This window comes from Ostrinia furnacalis, unplaced genomic scaffold, assembly GCF_004193835.3.
Source record: "Ostrinia furnacalis isolate ACB-3 unplaced genomic scaffold, ASM419383v2 OfSCF1319, whole genome shotgun sequence".
NCBI lineage: Eukaryota > Metazoa > Arthropoda > Insecta > Lepidoptera > Crambidae > Ostrinia > Ostrinia furnacalis.
The window spans coordinates 564,900-579,420 of NW_021131558.1; the positions used below are offsets into that span (position 1 = coordinate 564,900).

At 37.6% G+C, this 14,521-nt stretch overlaps 1 protein-coding gene across 2 annotated transcripts in view; it reads left to right on the forward strand.

Annotated features, from left to right (window-relative positions):
* Window positions 1–14,521, forward strand: part of mub (poly(rC)-binding protein mub) — a 171,035-nt gene that overhangs the window by 142,211 nt on the left and 14,303 nt on the right. The window contains exons 1-8 of one of the 2 annotated variants that reach the window (XM_028303915.1): window positions 3,875–4,067; window positions 4,449–4,667; window positions 6,655–6,711; window positions 6,795–6,911; window positions 7,309–7,461; window positions 8,718–8,825; window positions 9,345–9,464; window positions 13,971–14,075. In XM_028303915.1, coding sequence (XP_028159716.1) covers window positions 4,587–4,667; window positions 6,655–6,711; window positions 6,795–6,911; window positions 7,309–7,461; window positions 8,718–8,825; window positions 9,345–9,464; window positions 13,971–14,075 — 741 coding nt within the window. In that variant the 5' untranslated portion in view covers window positions 3,875–4,067; window positions 4,449–4,586. Of the gene's footprint in view, window positions 1–3,874; window positions 4,068–4,448; window positions 4,668–6,654; window positions 6,712–6,794; window positions 6,912–7,308; window positions 7,462–8,717; window positions 8,826–9,344; window positions 9,465–13,970; window positions 14,076–14,521 lie in introns of those variants that run through there. The other variant, XM_028303914.1, reaches the window with a different exon arrangement.

Sequence of the window (14,521 nt, forward strand, 5' to 3'; positions counted from 1 at the left end):
AACTTAAATTAAAAATATACAACATTGTTTTTAATCTCAAATGTAGAGTACGTACCTACTCTATTGAATAATATAACTAGCATACGTAATAAAGTATACTTACATTATTACGTAGATGGAACAAACGTCACACGAAAGCAGGACGAAATTCAACGGCGTGTCTTGTCTCACGTCACGGGGAAATATTAATGTTCCCCACATAGGGATTAAAATGGTCCAAAGTAATATTTCATTCGCTCGAAACATAACTTACAAACCTACCTACGTTAAGTCCACGTCACGCAGGTTGAATACCTATTAGAATAAATAGTTTGAGTAACTTTACAGTAAACAGGGGCGTGCTGTGCATACAGGAAAATACGCTGACCCAAACTTTAACCAAGTAATTGTTCAAAATCAGCGAATTTCTGTTACTAGCTTCCTATTTAGATACTTCATAACTGGTACTATTACTTACATTATTTACAAAGTACAAATATTTATCGGTAAAAGTAAGTTCACTAAAGCTTTTACTGGTAGGTTTACTAAAGTATGTATATCTGTTCAACAAACAAATAAGAACATTTCTGTTCGTTAGAACATTAGTAAAGATTGTGTAAGCAATCAAAAGGTAATTAAAAGACAAATGCAAGTGGACTTTTCTGCAGATCCGTTGACGCGATAAGGATTATCCCACGGGATGGGTCTACGTAGAGACGAAGACCTTAATGACAATAATCCTCGGCTCTCCAAGTTTATCGGAGCTATTGATAAGCCTCCCATTATGTTTGACCCTCTAAACGATGAAGCTTAGGAACTTACGCTTATTTTATTTCAATCTGTTTTTAGAAAGTTGCCTTGAAGTCATATCATATTCATTTTCTAAAACAATACTTATCATGTTGCCGTGGGACGCATAGTATTAATGTGACATCATTTTGTAAAGCTGAAACCGTGTATCGTCAAGTTTCACAGAAATATCGAGTGTAGGCCGCAAATTTGAAACAGGCAGGTAAATAAAGGAAATACCTTTGAACTCTTATTTGCAGTATTCATTGAAATTAATAAAGTATTTCCCAGCTTAATTAAGGATGCGCAAAGTTATGTAAATAAAAAAATTCTCAAAATCGAGTATGATATAACATTAAGTTTATTAACTTACAGGTCTACTTTAGGCTTAAAAAGTATATGTATAGAGTTCAAAACTCAAAACCAAGTCTATCATCATATTTATAAAGTAGGCAACAGTTGAATTAATTACATTAATTCAACTGTTGAATTTGAATTAATTTCAAAAAGCCGACTTTAATCAGCGGAATATTTTCAGATTCAATTCATCACGGTAAACACCGGATGATATGCCCGACTCACCAAGTTTACATATTAATAATTTTGTTTGTTGCAAATATTTTCAGAATACCGTACACTCGAGAGCTTGTAGGTATTTACTTGCTTGTGATGAAAATGTATCGTAACTGTAAACTCTAGTAGGTATACGAACAATTTAGTGCTTGCACGGCGAATACCTTAAGTAAATCTACTAAGTACATCTAGGATCGATTCCTCTAAACACATGTTATTTAAAAAATAGGTAAATCTTTTAACAAATTGTAACACAATACACAAACACATTAATTTTGGCGGTAAGTGTATGACGCCATAGTTAAAACAATGAAATTAGTCTTATTTAGTTTTTTCTTATTTTCTTAAGTTCTGGGCTCAAATTGGTCTAAATGCCTTAACAAATGCTTGGTAAAAATACTCTAACAAAGTCACTGTACAAATAATACACAAGTTCAGAACTAAGCCAAGTAAGGAACCTAATACAAGTAAGTAGAAAAGTATTACGTCCTCTGTCCCTTTTCCTGCCGATACTGAGTTCTCTAATAGCGATAGTGCAATTGAAGCGGCACGGCCACTCTTGGCTCTCGAGCACAAATTAAATAACCTGGAATAAGACGGTTATTACCCACGCCATTTTACGAGAAACGCGTGATGAAAATACGGTTTTGTTTTCCCGTTTTCTCGTCTGCCCTATTCATTGCTACGAAGTAAGACAAAAACTTGCAGTTTTTTTTATTTGCTTTGGCACCTTTTCGAGGGATTTTTTTCAGTCTGTTCCGCCATAAGCTATTTAAGCCGAGTAGGTTGTATAGGTAGGTACTCGTACCACAATACATAGGTATATGTTTGGTGAAAAAATACATTGTAGGTATTATTGACTTTTTTAATGTGTGTAAGTAATTTAACTGAACATTTAACTCGGGCGAGAATCTTAGAGTCGAAAAAGTCTCTAAACCACGAAAACAAACTTAATCTTCATGAAATCAAAACAATAAAATGCTTTGTTAAAGTAGTACCTACCTACCTATCCAACTTTTAAAGAAAGATTAAGCTGATAAAATGTTATTTGAAATATCTACGTTACATTAGTTTAAGTGCTGTGGAAATCCGAGAAATTTCCAGGCTCTACTAGCTCTTCAAAAAGTTTCTGTTGGAGTAAACATCGTTTTTATAGCTCCCGGCGACTTCCAATTAAGAGCTTTTAAATTTTAGTCCTTCTATTTTTCGCGTTTTTTCCTTTTTGTAACATCAAACAAAGGGAAAAGCGATTTTGTTTTGAAGTAACGAACTGAATAGGGATAACGTTACACACATGGCTAGGTCACACCACTCACACCTGCACACCTGATATCTTAAGATAAAAAGCTTAAATAAATTTTGTCTATTTTAAATAAATACAGGTTAAACAAACTAAACTGAAAAGAACAGGTAATTTGTAAGGTAAATCTTCAGCACCTAGACCTGTGTGATATTATAATGATGAACGACAAACTTTATGTGCCTTCAATGGCCTCGCTTTTAAACTTTTCACCCATGATTTTCGTAGTCCGCAAGACACGACTATCAAACCTTTTTCCCAGGTCATAAAACTAAAGCTGTGACGCATAAAGGCATTTCACCTCGGGAAGAGCTCCGTTGACGCCAATAAAATCGATGAACGAATTTGCATGGGACACAAAGCACTCCCAACTTTAATATAGACATGTAGTCCAGGGGCTTTTCACAAAAAACAGAGGTCCAACAGTATCTCTGCAGTTATTACTTTTTACGGTTCAGTGTGTGGGTATTGGCCAGTTTCAGTTGAAGCGTGTATTCATCCGCTCCTATTAGATCTGCAAAACTTTTTAAATGACTACAGTGCGTTCATCAACGTTGGTGCGCGTTAGTTAGTTTACCTAATTGGTTTCTATGAATAAGAACGAGAAACATTTATCAAATTAGTAGTTCTTCTTTATTTAATCACTACAGTGGTTCCGTAAGTTAAATTACCAATGAGGTATCGGTAAACTGAATATTTAATTACGATCCCCTGAAGATACGATTATTACCTAAAGTTTTCCTTGCGAAGTCATTTCCCACAATCATCTTTGCAATATTTGCGGCGGTTTCAAGCGAGCGCGGTTTGATCATTGTAAAAAAATTAAATGTCGGTCTTTTTTATTGTATTTATTACCTTTACAAAAAGCCTAATAAATTATTTATTCTGTGCTTATAAACACCACTAACTTACCTACCATTTTAATGTAGCTACTTACAACACAACAGGTAACAGTATTCAGTTTATAATACAACACGAAACAAAGAAAATAAACAAGGATAAACTAAAATAAATAAATAAGGTAAACTGGTCGAGAATGCTTTAGTGCATTAAGTTCGCCTTATGTACAAATTTATTTTGGCATAAAAGTTTAAATAAAATAAATAAATAAAATAAAACTTTGAAACCTCGCGGGAAAACCCTACTCTCGCTGTCTATGCTATGAATAGTCACTGTCAAAAAGCTTTTACTCGCCTCCGCCAGAGGCAGCGCGATCGATCCGCGGCGAGGTACTGTCAGTTGTCTATGATATTTTGACATTAGCAAGCTTCATACCGACGCGTCACCGTCGGAATTTATTTAATTTTGTAATTAATAATTAGTGACAAAAGAAAATTGTGATAAGTGTGATTTTATACACAACTTGGTGATAATACTAGTGTTAAGATTTGTTATGTTATTGTTGCACAGTGGAAAACCTAACGAGGTAAGGTAAATCCTGAGGTTGTAAATGGAATTTGTTTGGTATTTGCGGGATCGATAACCCGGTCGGCTAGCCATGAGGCGCGACGCTGAGGTTATGTCGCGAGTGGCGAACAGGTATCGGAGTTCAAGTAACGGTCCCGCCAGCCCGAGCCCGCCGACTCGCATTACATCCACAGAATCCGGTCGGTCCTAGGACCAGTTAGTTTATAATAGCGTCTAGATCCTCATTTGCCGCCCTTATTCCGTTACGCTTGCCGCCCGCCACTGTAAATAAATATTCGGTAATCAGCTTCGCTTCTAAAAGGACGAGTGCCCATGCCCCACACCTTAGTACGCTCGAGACCTATTGACATTCCTTTTGAGATGTGCGCCTGTTTTCCAGCTTACCCTGCCTGCAGTGCGTGCCAAGAGCCCCAGAGTCCCAGCATTATAGATTGAGTGGAGTGTCCCCTGTGTCCGCCCACACGTAGTCCCGTACGCAGCCAAAATTCCGCGAGACACTTCGGACACCTCCTCCAGCATGGAACTGGAGAAAGCCCCCAACCTCCACGAGGAAGACTCCAAAGTTACCCTCACTATCAGACTGATTATGCAGGGGAAGGTAAGAGGAAACACTCACTGTTTATCATCAAAGTGCCAGTATTTTTGGAAATTATCTGTGCTGTGTTTATTGTGAAAGTGGTTATTTTACCTTCTTCTTAACTCCATTATCATTATAACTATACCATTTTACATAACCCATCCATCTATTATTAGTAATTACCTACATTGGAATTCCAAGCATGAATTTTAGATGTAGATATGATTGTCTGCTTGTTAGCGTAGATGTGTAATAATGTATTGTTCATCAGAAAGGAAATTAATATGTTGCAAATATACATTTATAAAAACTAATTCTATGTGAGTAAATAATTGGAGGTATTTTATAAAATAATTCCTCTTAGTTACACCATATCAAATAATATAAAAATACCATGCTATATTTGATAACACAAAACTGTCCACTGTCCACTTTCTATTAAACATTTTAATATTTTTTAATGATACAAAACATGCTAGTGGAAGCCAATCATAATTTAAAACAATAGACGCCTGACTAGGCTTTTCATATTCATCAGAGAAATCTTCATTAACATGTCATTGTTTATGAAAGAGTTGTTTGTTTGAAAGTATGGTAATCTAATATGACTTTGGTATTTTAATCTTGTTAAAGAACACACACTTGTATGGATGCATTACACAAGATCCTGTTTGTAACTCATGTAGGCTTGCTTTGCCGTAGGCTTTCATATTATTGTCTCTGTAAATTGCCCGTATCATGTTTCACCTAATTGTCTGCATCTGCTTTTCATATTTACATTTTGATCTCATTTAATCCAATTTTGTACAAACAGCATGATCTATTTTATTAATTAGTTTAGTAACTTGTTATTTTCGATTTATGTTGCCCAATAGTAAAACTAATTTAGCACACCTAGATGCGGCTACTAGATTGGACTGACATGAGAGATGTATTGATATTAACATACACCTACTAGTATGTCTACACACTTTTAATTGGCTGTAATCCAATACAAAGTACATTTGGCAGTGAGCCAGATATTGGCACTCGCCCTGTTCATCAAACATGTCGATTTGTATCTTTTTCTAATTGAACTGTCTAAGGCCTGCGATTTTAAACGAAGTGTGTAGAACCAAATTTACTTTGGTTGAACTGTGATCTTTTATGCCTAGTGCTGAGAAACAGTTCATTAATTTTTGATTTTCTTTGAGCTCAGTGTCTGACTAATACATGATTTGTTTATTACATTCAATGTTTACTCTATAATTATATTTGTATGAACACTGTTCAAATAGTTATTTATCATCAATGTTTGTACAGTTTGGTCTAATCAATCAACCGCCATTACAGGTTCTTTTACCACATACATCATGATCATTACAAACATTTGTGCTAATGACATGGCATTTTGATATAATAATATTTTTAATATTATTTTTTTTATTAATTTGGCTACATGCAGTGTGCTCGAACTAGAAAGTGATGATTGGTGTTCTCTTGAATGATTCATGCTGATTATTTATTTACTTATTAATTTGAACTAAGTTCCAATTTTTCTGATTAATATCAAGAAAAAATAACTTATCAAACGGTTCACCGATCTCACCTTAAGTTTTTTGAACCGTGTCCACTTTCATCATTCGTCAGCTCTATTTGTGCCGGCCCACAGACGCATTGCATCTGCTGCTTCACGCAACAGCATTGTTCACATACTGCACAGGTCAACATGCCCTGTTGCCAGGAAAGAGCCAATACGTTACAGCTACTCTAAAACTGTCTTGACGCAACCCCAATGCATCTCGTGGTGCAAAGAATCGCTCGAAGCTCTGTGACTATTATTGGCGACCAGACAGGAAATCTTTTGTGCTATAAATCTAAACGCACTGCATTAATTACGTCTGCGCCCGTTGCACAATAGTTGCCAATGTTGTCTCAGCATTAGAGGCTATTTTCAGAGGCCCTTTAATAAAATAAGTTATGAAGGAGTTGTCCGTGATTATTAATCTGATGCCTTTCTTGTTTGCAGGAAGTCGGCAGTATTATTGGAAAGAAAGGAGAGATTGTTAAAAGATTTAGGGAAGAGGTATGTTGTAATGACAAAAGAAAATATTAATTTTAATTTAAAGAATCAATAATGTTATTGAACCTGTTGTTTATTTATTTCAGTCTGGAGCCAAAATCAACATATCTGATGGATCATGCCCAGAGCGCATTGTCACAGTCACCGGCAATACTAGCGCCATTTTTAAAGCCTTCACACTCATTTGCAAGAAATTCGAAGAGGTTCGTATTTTCCTTATTTTGAACAAATAATACATATTGATTTGTCACAATTTTATCCTGAAATTGCTTCACTAAAAACAAACTGATGTTAATAAAGACCTTAAATTCTTTTAATGCCTTAGTAAAGTTATTACGAATCTTAAAGAAACACATTCTTGTTGTTGTTTTATTTTTTATTGAAATTATAACAGTAGCAAGCCCTGATTCTTGTTACTTTCCAATAAATGAAATACTTCCTAACTTGCTATAAAGTTATTACAAGTTTTGTCATGAAATGCAACTAATGGGATGATTCCATTAAAGATCAAGACATCAGAAACTTACTATAGCAGGCAGTTTTAACTCTTATTCTTTAACATTCATATAGGATAAATAATGATATCCTGTAACATTCCAGTGGTGCTCTCAGTTCAATGAAAGCGGCGGCGGCGGGTCGCGGTCACCCATCACTCTGCGGCTCATCGTTCCGGCCTCACAGTGCGGCTCGCTCATCGGCAAGGGCGGCTCCAAGATCAAGGAGATCCGTGACGTCACTGGAGCCAATATACAGGTCTGACGAATAAAGAAAACTTTTTTAAAATTATTATGTTAGTGGCCAGGTCTGGGATATTACGGTTGACAGAGTAACCTCAACACTGAATTCTGTCAAAGTGTCGCTATCGTCGTCGTTTGTTTATTTTATAGAGCCCACGAACACCTCTTTTCTTTTTTCAAGCACCGTCTACGCCTTTACGAACGCGCGTTTTTCTGTGCTACTAAATTAGATTGCATTAATTGCGATTCCTTGATAACACTGTCGAGTCTGAAAAAAACGCTTGCCCATCCATTGGCCCTTACGTAAACCCCTGAAATTAATATAAATTATCATGCTTTTGTTAGGTAAGTTTATCTTCAACACAATAGTTAAACGGACGATGGGGATCGAATTAGCGTATCTCGTATCGACAGTCGGACACCTTTGGGCTATTGGCTCCTATTTATTATTGTCTGGCTATTACCACATTAAGATGCCACAGATTACTGCTTGATGTGCAGTCGTCTGTACATGCAAGAATGGGTCCAACGCTCGCAGTCGATCGATTGCCAATTCTTTATTACTCTTCTTATCATTATTACTGCATCCATAAGTAGGTTTAATAGATAAAAATGTGTGCAGACTTTATTTTCAACCGACTTCAAAAAAGGAGGAGGTTCTCAATTCGACCCGTATGTTTTTTTTTTCTATGTTTGTTACGCGATAACTCCGCCAATTATGAACCGATTTGAACAAATCTTTTTTCGGCGTATAGGTAATACCTCAAGGGTGGTCCCATTTAAATTTAATAATAGAAAAAACAACCCCCAAGGGTGGAAAATTGGGGATGAACTTTTTTATTACGCAATATCTCCGCCGATTATAAATCAATTAGAACGATTATTTTTTTGTTGAATAGGTATTATCAAAAGGGTGGTTTCATGCGAATTTGAAGAAAATATTTCACCCCCAAGGGTGGAAAATTGGGGATGAACTTTTTTATACGCAATATTTTTAATTTTTAGTTTTTTTTTGTGTTCACGCATTTGAAGTCGGTTTTATTTTTTTAAAAGTTAATTATGTCTTTATCAAATGATCTAAAGACGAAAACAGTTTACTTTAGACTGCGACATCGACAATCAAGCAAACAAAAACGAATCTAAAATTATCCAATAAGTTCCCAAGAATAACCGATCGGTTGCACTCTATATTCTGACACTAGAAATTAGTTCTCGCAGCGGTTATCTTAGTAGACAAAATGACATTAATTATACGTTTTCTATTGTTTATAGGTGGCGAGCGAAATGTTGCCAAACTCCACAGAGAGGGCGGTGACGATCAGCGGCACATGCGACGCAATTACACAATGCATTTATCACATCTGTTGTGTCATGCTAGAGGTAATAATAATAACTGTCGCAAACTTATCGGAACGTATTAAACGCACGCATTGTGCTGTGCAGTTGGTCTTCCGAATCAACTATATTAATACTTGATTCTAATAATAGTAGTTCTAAAGAACTAATTGCTGTAAAGGTTTCGGTAGTAATAATATCATTTACAAATCAAGTAACATTTTACTATCAATCCCTAATTTTTAAGTGACCCCTTATGAAAACAAAATTCCTGTTATGTGTTACTATTAGAGGTCACTTAAAAATTAGGGATTGGTGATGAAAACGGGCATTCAAGTTCTGAAATCACTTCCTTATTTATGGTGGTTTACAACACCAGTCATTAGTGGCATTATTTTGTATGGTGAATACAACTAATGACGTCACTTTTTTGCCAAATCAATTAAAAGTTACTTAAGTAATTTTGTTTTTGTTTACAAAATTTTGTAAATGGTCTCAACTGCCCAATTATCGCATTTTAGGAATATAATAGACGGTATATTTATGGTATGTGTATGATTTCAGAGCCCACCGAAAGGAGCCACGATCCCATACAGGCCGAAACCAAACGTAGCGGGCCCGGTCATCCTAGCCGGCGGCCAGGCTTACACCATCCAGGGCAACTACGCCGTGCCAGCGCAAGATGTGAGTTACTACTATTATTACTAAAGAAAACCACTAAGAGAAGCACAGAAGTCTTTATTTTGCTGTTCATTTTCTTTACTCAATACTATGTCATGAATAAATAACATAAAATCGATAGCGATATTATTTTGTCACGCTTAATTTTTATCACATTAGCGAGGCATTCAATAAAACATTAGCGCAGACTTTTATGACAGCATAACACTAGAAGTGCCGAAGATTACGACCCCCCTAAAAGCGCCGCTGGGTCAATTTTGTCCCAGCATGTATTTTGTAACATTTTTAAGTTTCAGGCATGAATATTATGGTTAAAACTATTTGTAGTATCCTTAAAAAAAGGTTTATCTATGTGGTTAAAACAATATGTACTTAATTCTTTAAAAATATAAATGTATTCAATTTTAATTTGGAATTATTAAAATTTAGATATTTTTGGTTTCATTTAAAAACAGTCACATATTACGTGGTGGTATACTGTATTAAAATCATGAAATTACTACTTTAACTAGTCATTATTATTTTTAAAGAAAAAATAAATATCTTAAAAATAATAGTGCACATTTTGCACAAAGTTTTTTTGTATGGTTTTTTGTCTATCTGGTGTACTATGTGTTTAGGAATTTCTATAGGTATGGTTATTTTTCTGTTATCTGTACACAAACAATGAAGTTTTTGACCAATTACAATGAAAATTATGTACGTTTAATCTCCAAAATTTTATAAGTCACACATTTTAAAAATGTATCAAATCATACAATGTATGAACTGGCTTATGTCTAGAGGCCATCTTCCTACTAATATTATAAATGTAAAAGTTAATAAATATTGTTGAATTGAAGGATGGATGGACTGATGAATGGATAGGATGGATGAATAGGTGGATATATGCCTAGAACTTGAACTAAGTGAGTATGGATTCATGGTTAGATCGATGGATGTTTTTTCACTCTTTTACGCAAAAAATACTAAGCCGATCTTAATAAAACTTTGCAATTTTATTGTTAATACTTCAGAATAACTTAATATAGGCTATAATTTAGAATAATGTTCAGTTATTTGGTCAAAAAGCAACGATAAGTGTCAAGAAATTAGGTCTTTCTATGATAAACTTAATTTCTCACGGGTGAAGTCACAGGCAAAAACTAGTACAATATATTTACATTTCTGCATTGTCACGAGTCACCTAAACTCTCCTCACCTCTCCACTTTCGTATCTCCTCGAAAAAAGGACTCTTCATCGAATTATTGTGGCAAATACCAGGGTGGGACAAAATTGACCCAGTGGCGCTTCTAGGTAAAACCGATTTTAAATTTTTTTCTATTAATGTTATATTAGCAAAAACATTAAAAAATGATAAAATTCAATAAATCAGAAAAAGTCAAAAAGTTTCATGGACTTTCGTTGAAAAATAAAAAAGTTAGAGCTGATCAAACTCGCGAGTGGGACAAAAATGGGACGGCGGCCTTTCTAGTGTTAAATTAGCTGACAATAAATTATAAATAAACACGTGTTGATTTCAATTGCTTTCATATGGCATTTCCTTCGGGCGGGTGGGGCCCATCTGGCGATTATCGGCATGCCGTATGCGAGTTCACACACTTACGAACAATGAAATAAATTAAAAGTCAATGCACTGTTGCTATGCACACTTATACCTGCTCAAATGTTTAATGTTTATCTCTACGGCATGGATTTGCTGATAAAACTTAATGCCTACTTATTTTATGCCGTTTATGATCCTGGCGAGGTCTTATCTAGGTGTTTAAATAAAACAATGTATAGTTGGTTTCCAGCCAATATTGAAGAAAATGCTATGACAGAAGTATTTTCTATAACATGCAACATTTAAATATGTAGTAATTAGTCTTAGTTCTTTTGTATTTATTTTATTATATTGTTTCAGTTTAATATAAATCTGAGTTTAGGTAAAGTAATACATTATTGTGTATTTCTTTAGCCGGGTAAAGGGTTTGATTGTTATTTCGAAGATTTGTTTTCTACCTGAAAATCACACTTTATTCAATGCATTTTGTTTTTAACATGTATAAATATTTTAGTGGTAAAATCACTGTCATGTAAGTCGGTTAATTTTGAAAAGATTTAAGGTATGATTGTTTTGTAAAAAGAAGCTAAATGTTCTGTATTTTTAATGATAAGTTTGTATTCGGCAAAGTATAAATAAAAGAAACACTGTAAACACTTTCAAATCACGGCCCGTATTTCATAAAATGTTGGCGGGCGATTGCCCCCGCTGACGTCATAAGCGCGAAACACTGCGAGCTAAGCCAACTCAGCCAAATATTTTAACAAGTAAACTTGGTATTGCAATCGATTGGATATTTGACACCAATAAACAATACCGTTATTTCAATACGCAACTTCTTTAAAAAAAAACACTACATTCTAGACCTAAAAACCAAGTCTTAATTGGCTATAAAATTGTTTTTTAGCTATGAAATCAATAAATTGTCAGCCATTTCATTCGTGAATTGCAAGGCCAAGATACGCGGCTTCTCGCGGCATTTTATCGATTTGAGACATACGCTTGTCGTTTAAAATGTCCGGTAAAATTATCGTGGTGCGCATTCCAGCCCAGCAGATGAAATCTGTGGAAAAGTCGCGTTTTGATAGCAAAAGGCGATTGACTAGGCCCTAGTATTGAAAAAGCCAAATTGTTTTGGAAGCTCAAATTACCTTGCGGTGGGCCGGGCACGCACCGCAAGCACGGCATAGCACGGCAAGGCGAGGATATTTATTATCTTAGCTACCGGTTACTAACTGTGCGACTGCAAAAAATGTATGGAAACTAGCGCCACCTATATTAAACGCGGCGCTAACGTTGGTTGACGTAGCAGTCGCGTTGATGTACAACTAGCAACTGGTTGCAAAGATCCGTAATACACATGCGGGGCTCCATTGACTGTAATATGCGCGCGCCCTAGGGGTGAAGCTCTGCCCCGCACCACTTGAACTGAATAAAGTAAATCCATAGACTAGGGTGTCGACTACCCTATTATTGTACGAAAACGATAGGGCTCAGTTAGCTTAGCTCGCCTATAGATCGTTTCATCCAAGGAGACGCGCGGGGTGCGGGGAGTTTGATGTGAGCAATCCGAGCGTCATTATTGTAGTGTGCGTGTACACTCATGAATGATTTAGCGTGTACCGATAACATTAGCGGAAGAATGGATGAAGCGCGTCATCGTGGATAAAACGATCTATACTTACGGGGCTCCATTGACCGTATATGCGCGCCCGTGTTCCCTGCTGGAGGTGAAGCCGCCCCTCGCTTGAACTGAATTAAGTGTATCCATAGACTAGGGTGTCGACTACCCTATTATTGTATGAACACGCTAGAGCTAAGTTAGCTTAGCTCGCCTACTTACGGGGCTCCATTAGGGTTGCCAGATGGAAACTTACCAAATCCGGGACAATTCTACTAGGACAACGGTGCGGGTCTTGCCCATAGTTAACAATATCTTGGTTTCCATTATTTTCAAATGATTTTATTTGTACCTATTTTAAAAGAAAAATGCCATTTATTTTCAAATACATACTTTTTATAGGTAATGTACGCCAACGTACTTAGTTGGACTCACAGGCAGGCCAGCCGTGTTATTTGTTATTACTTATTAGTTTATTAAGACACAAAACTAGTAGATTTTCGGAAATCCGGGACAGTAAGGTCTAATTACTGGACACGGGACAAGACGCAAAATTCCGGGACAATCCCGGATTTCCCGGCCATCTGGCAACCATAGGCTCTATTGACCGTGTATGCGCGCGCAGGCGGTGTGCGCGCCCGTGTTCCCCCTGCTGGAGGTGAAGCCGCCCCTCGCTTGAACTGAATAAAGTGTATCCATAGACTAGGGTGTCGACTACCCTATTATTGTATAAAACGCTAAAGCTAAGTTAGCTTAGCTCGCCTACTTACGGGGCTCCATTGACCGTGTATGCGCGCAGGCGGTGTGCGCGCCCGTGTTCCCCGCTAGAGGTGAAGCCGCCCCCGCACCACTTGAACTGATTAAAGTATATCCATAGAGTAAGGCGTCGACTACCCTATTATTGTATGAAAACGCTAAAGCTGAGTTAGCTTAGCTCGCCTACTTACGGGGCTCCATTGACCGTGTATGCGCGCAGGCGGTGTGCGCGCCCGTGTTCCCCCTGCTGGAGGTGAAGCCGCCCCTCGCTTGAACTGAATAAAGTACATAATAATATATCCATAGACTAGGGTACTCGACTACCCTATTATTGTACGAAAACGCTAGAGCTAAGTTAGCTCAGCTCGCCTACTTACGGGGCTCCATTGACCGTGTATGCGCGCGCAGACGGTGTGCGCGCCCGTGTTCCCCGCTAGAGGTGAAGCCGCCCCCGCACCACTTGAACTGATTAAAGTATATCCATAGAGTAAGGCGTCGACTACCCTATTATTGTATGAAAACGCTAGAGCTGAGTTAGCTTAGCTCGCCTACTTACGGGGCTCCATTGACCGTGTATGCGCGCAGGCGGTGTGCGCGCCCGTGTTCCCCCTGCTGGAGGTGAAGCCGCCCCTCGTGGGCGCTCTGCCCCCGCACCACTTGCTGCCGCCGCCGCTGCACGAACACCACCTTGTGAGTCGCGTCACGCCCGAACACACCTCATAGAGCAACCCCCTTAATCTTTGATCCTATAGGGTATATCTTGGAGTTTTCACTGGTTTTCAACAACACCAACGCTTGCAGATTGCCATCGCCGGCGCGATCATAGGCCAATGACAGGTCGCGCGGGCTGTCATGGGTCGCGCGACCTGTCATTGGCCAATGATCGCGCCGGCTGTCATGGGTCGCGCGACCTGTCATTGGCCAATGATCGCGCCGGCTGTCATGGGTCGCGTGACCTGTCATTGGCCAATGATCGCGCCGGCTGTCATGGGTCGCGCGACCTGTCATTGGCCAATGATCGCGCCGGTGATGGAGATCTGCACGCGTTGGTGTGGTTGAAGCATAAGGTAAGCAGATAGGGCCTTATTGCAAAAAAAGTTAAACCCGGAATGAATAACATTTAAAATTACTTTTCC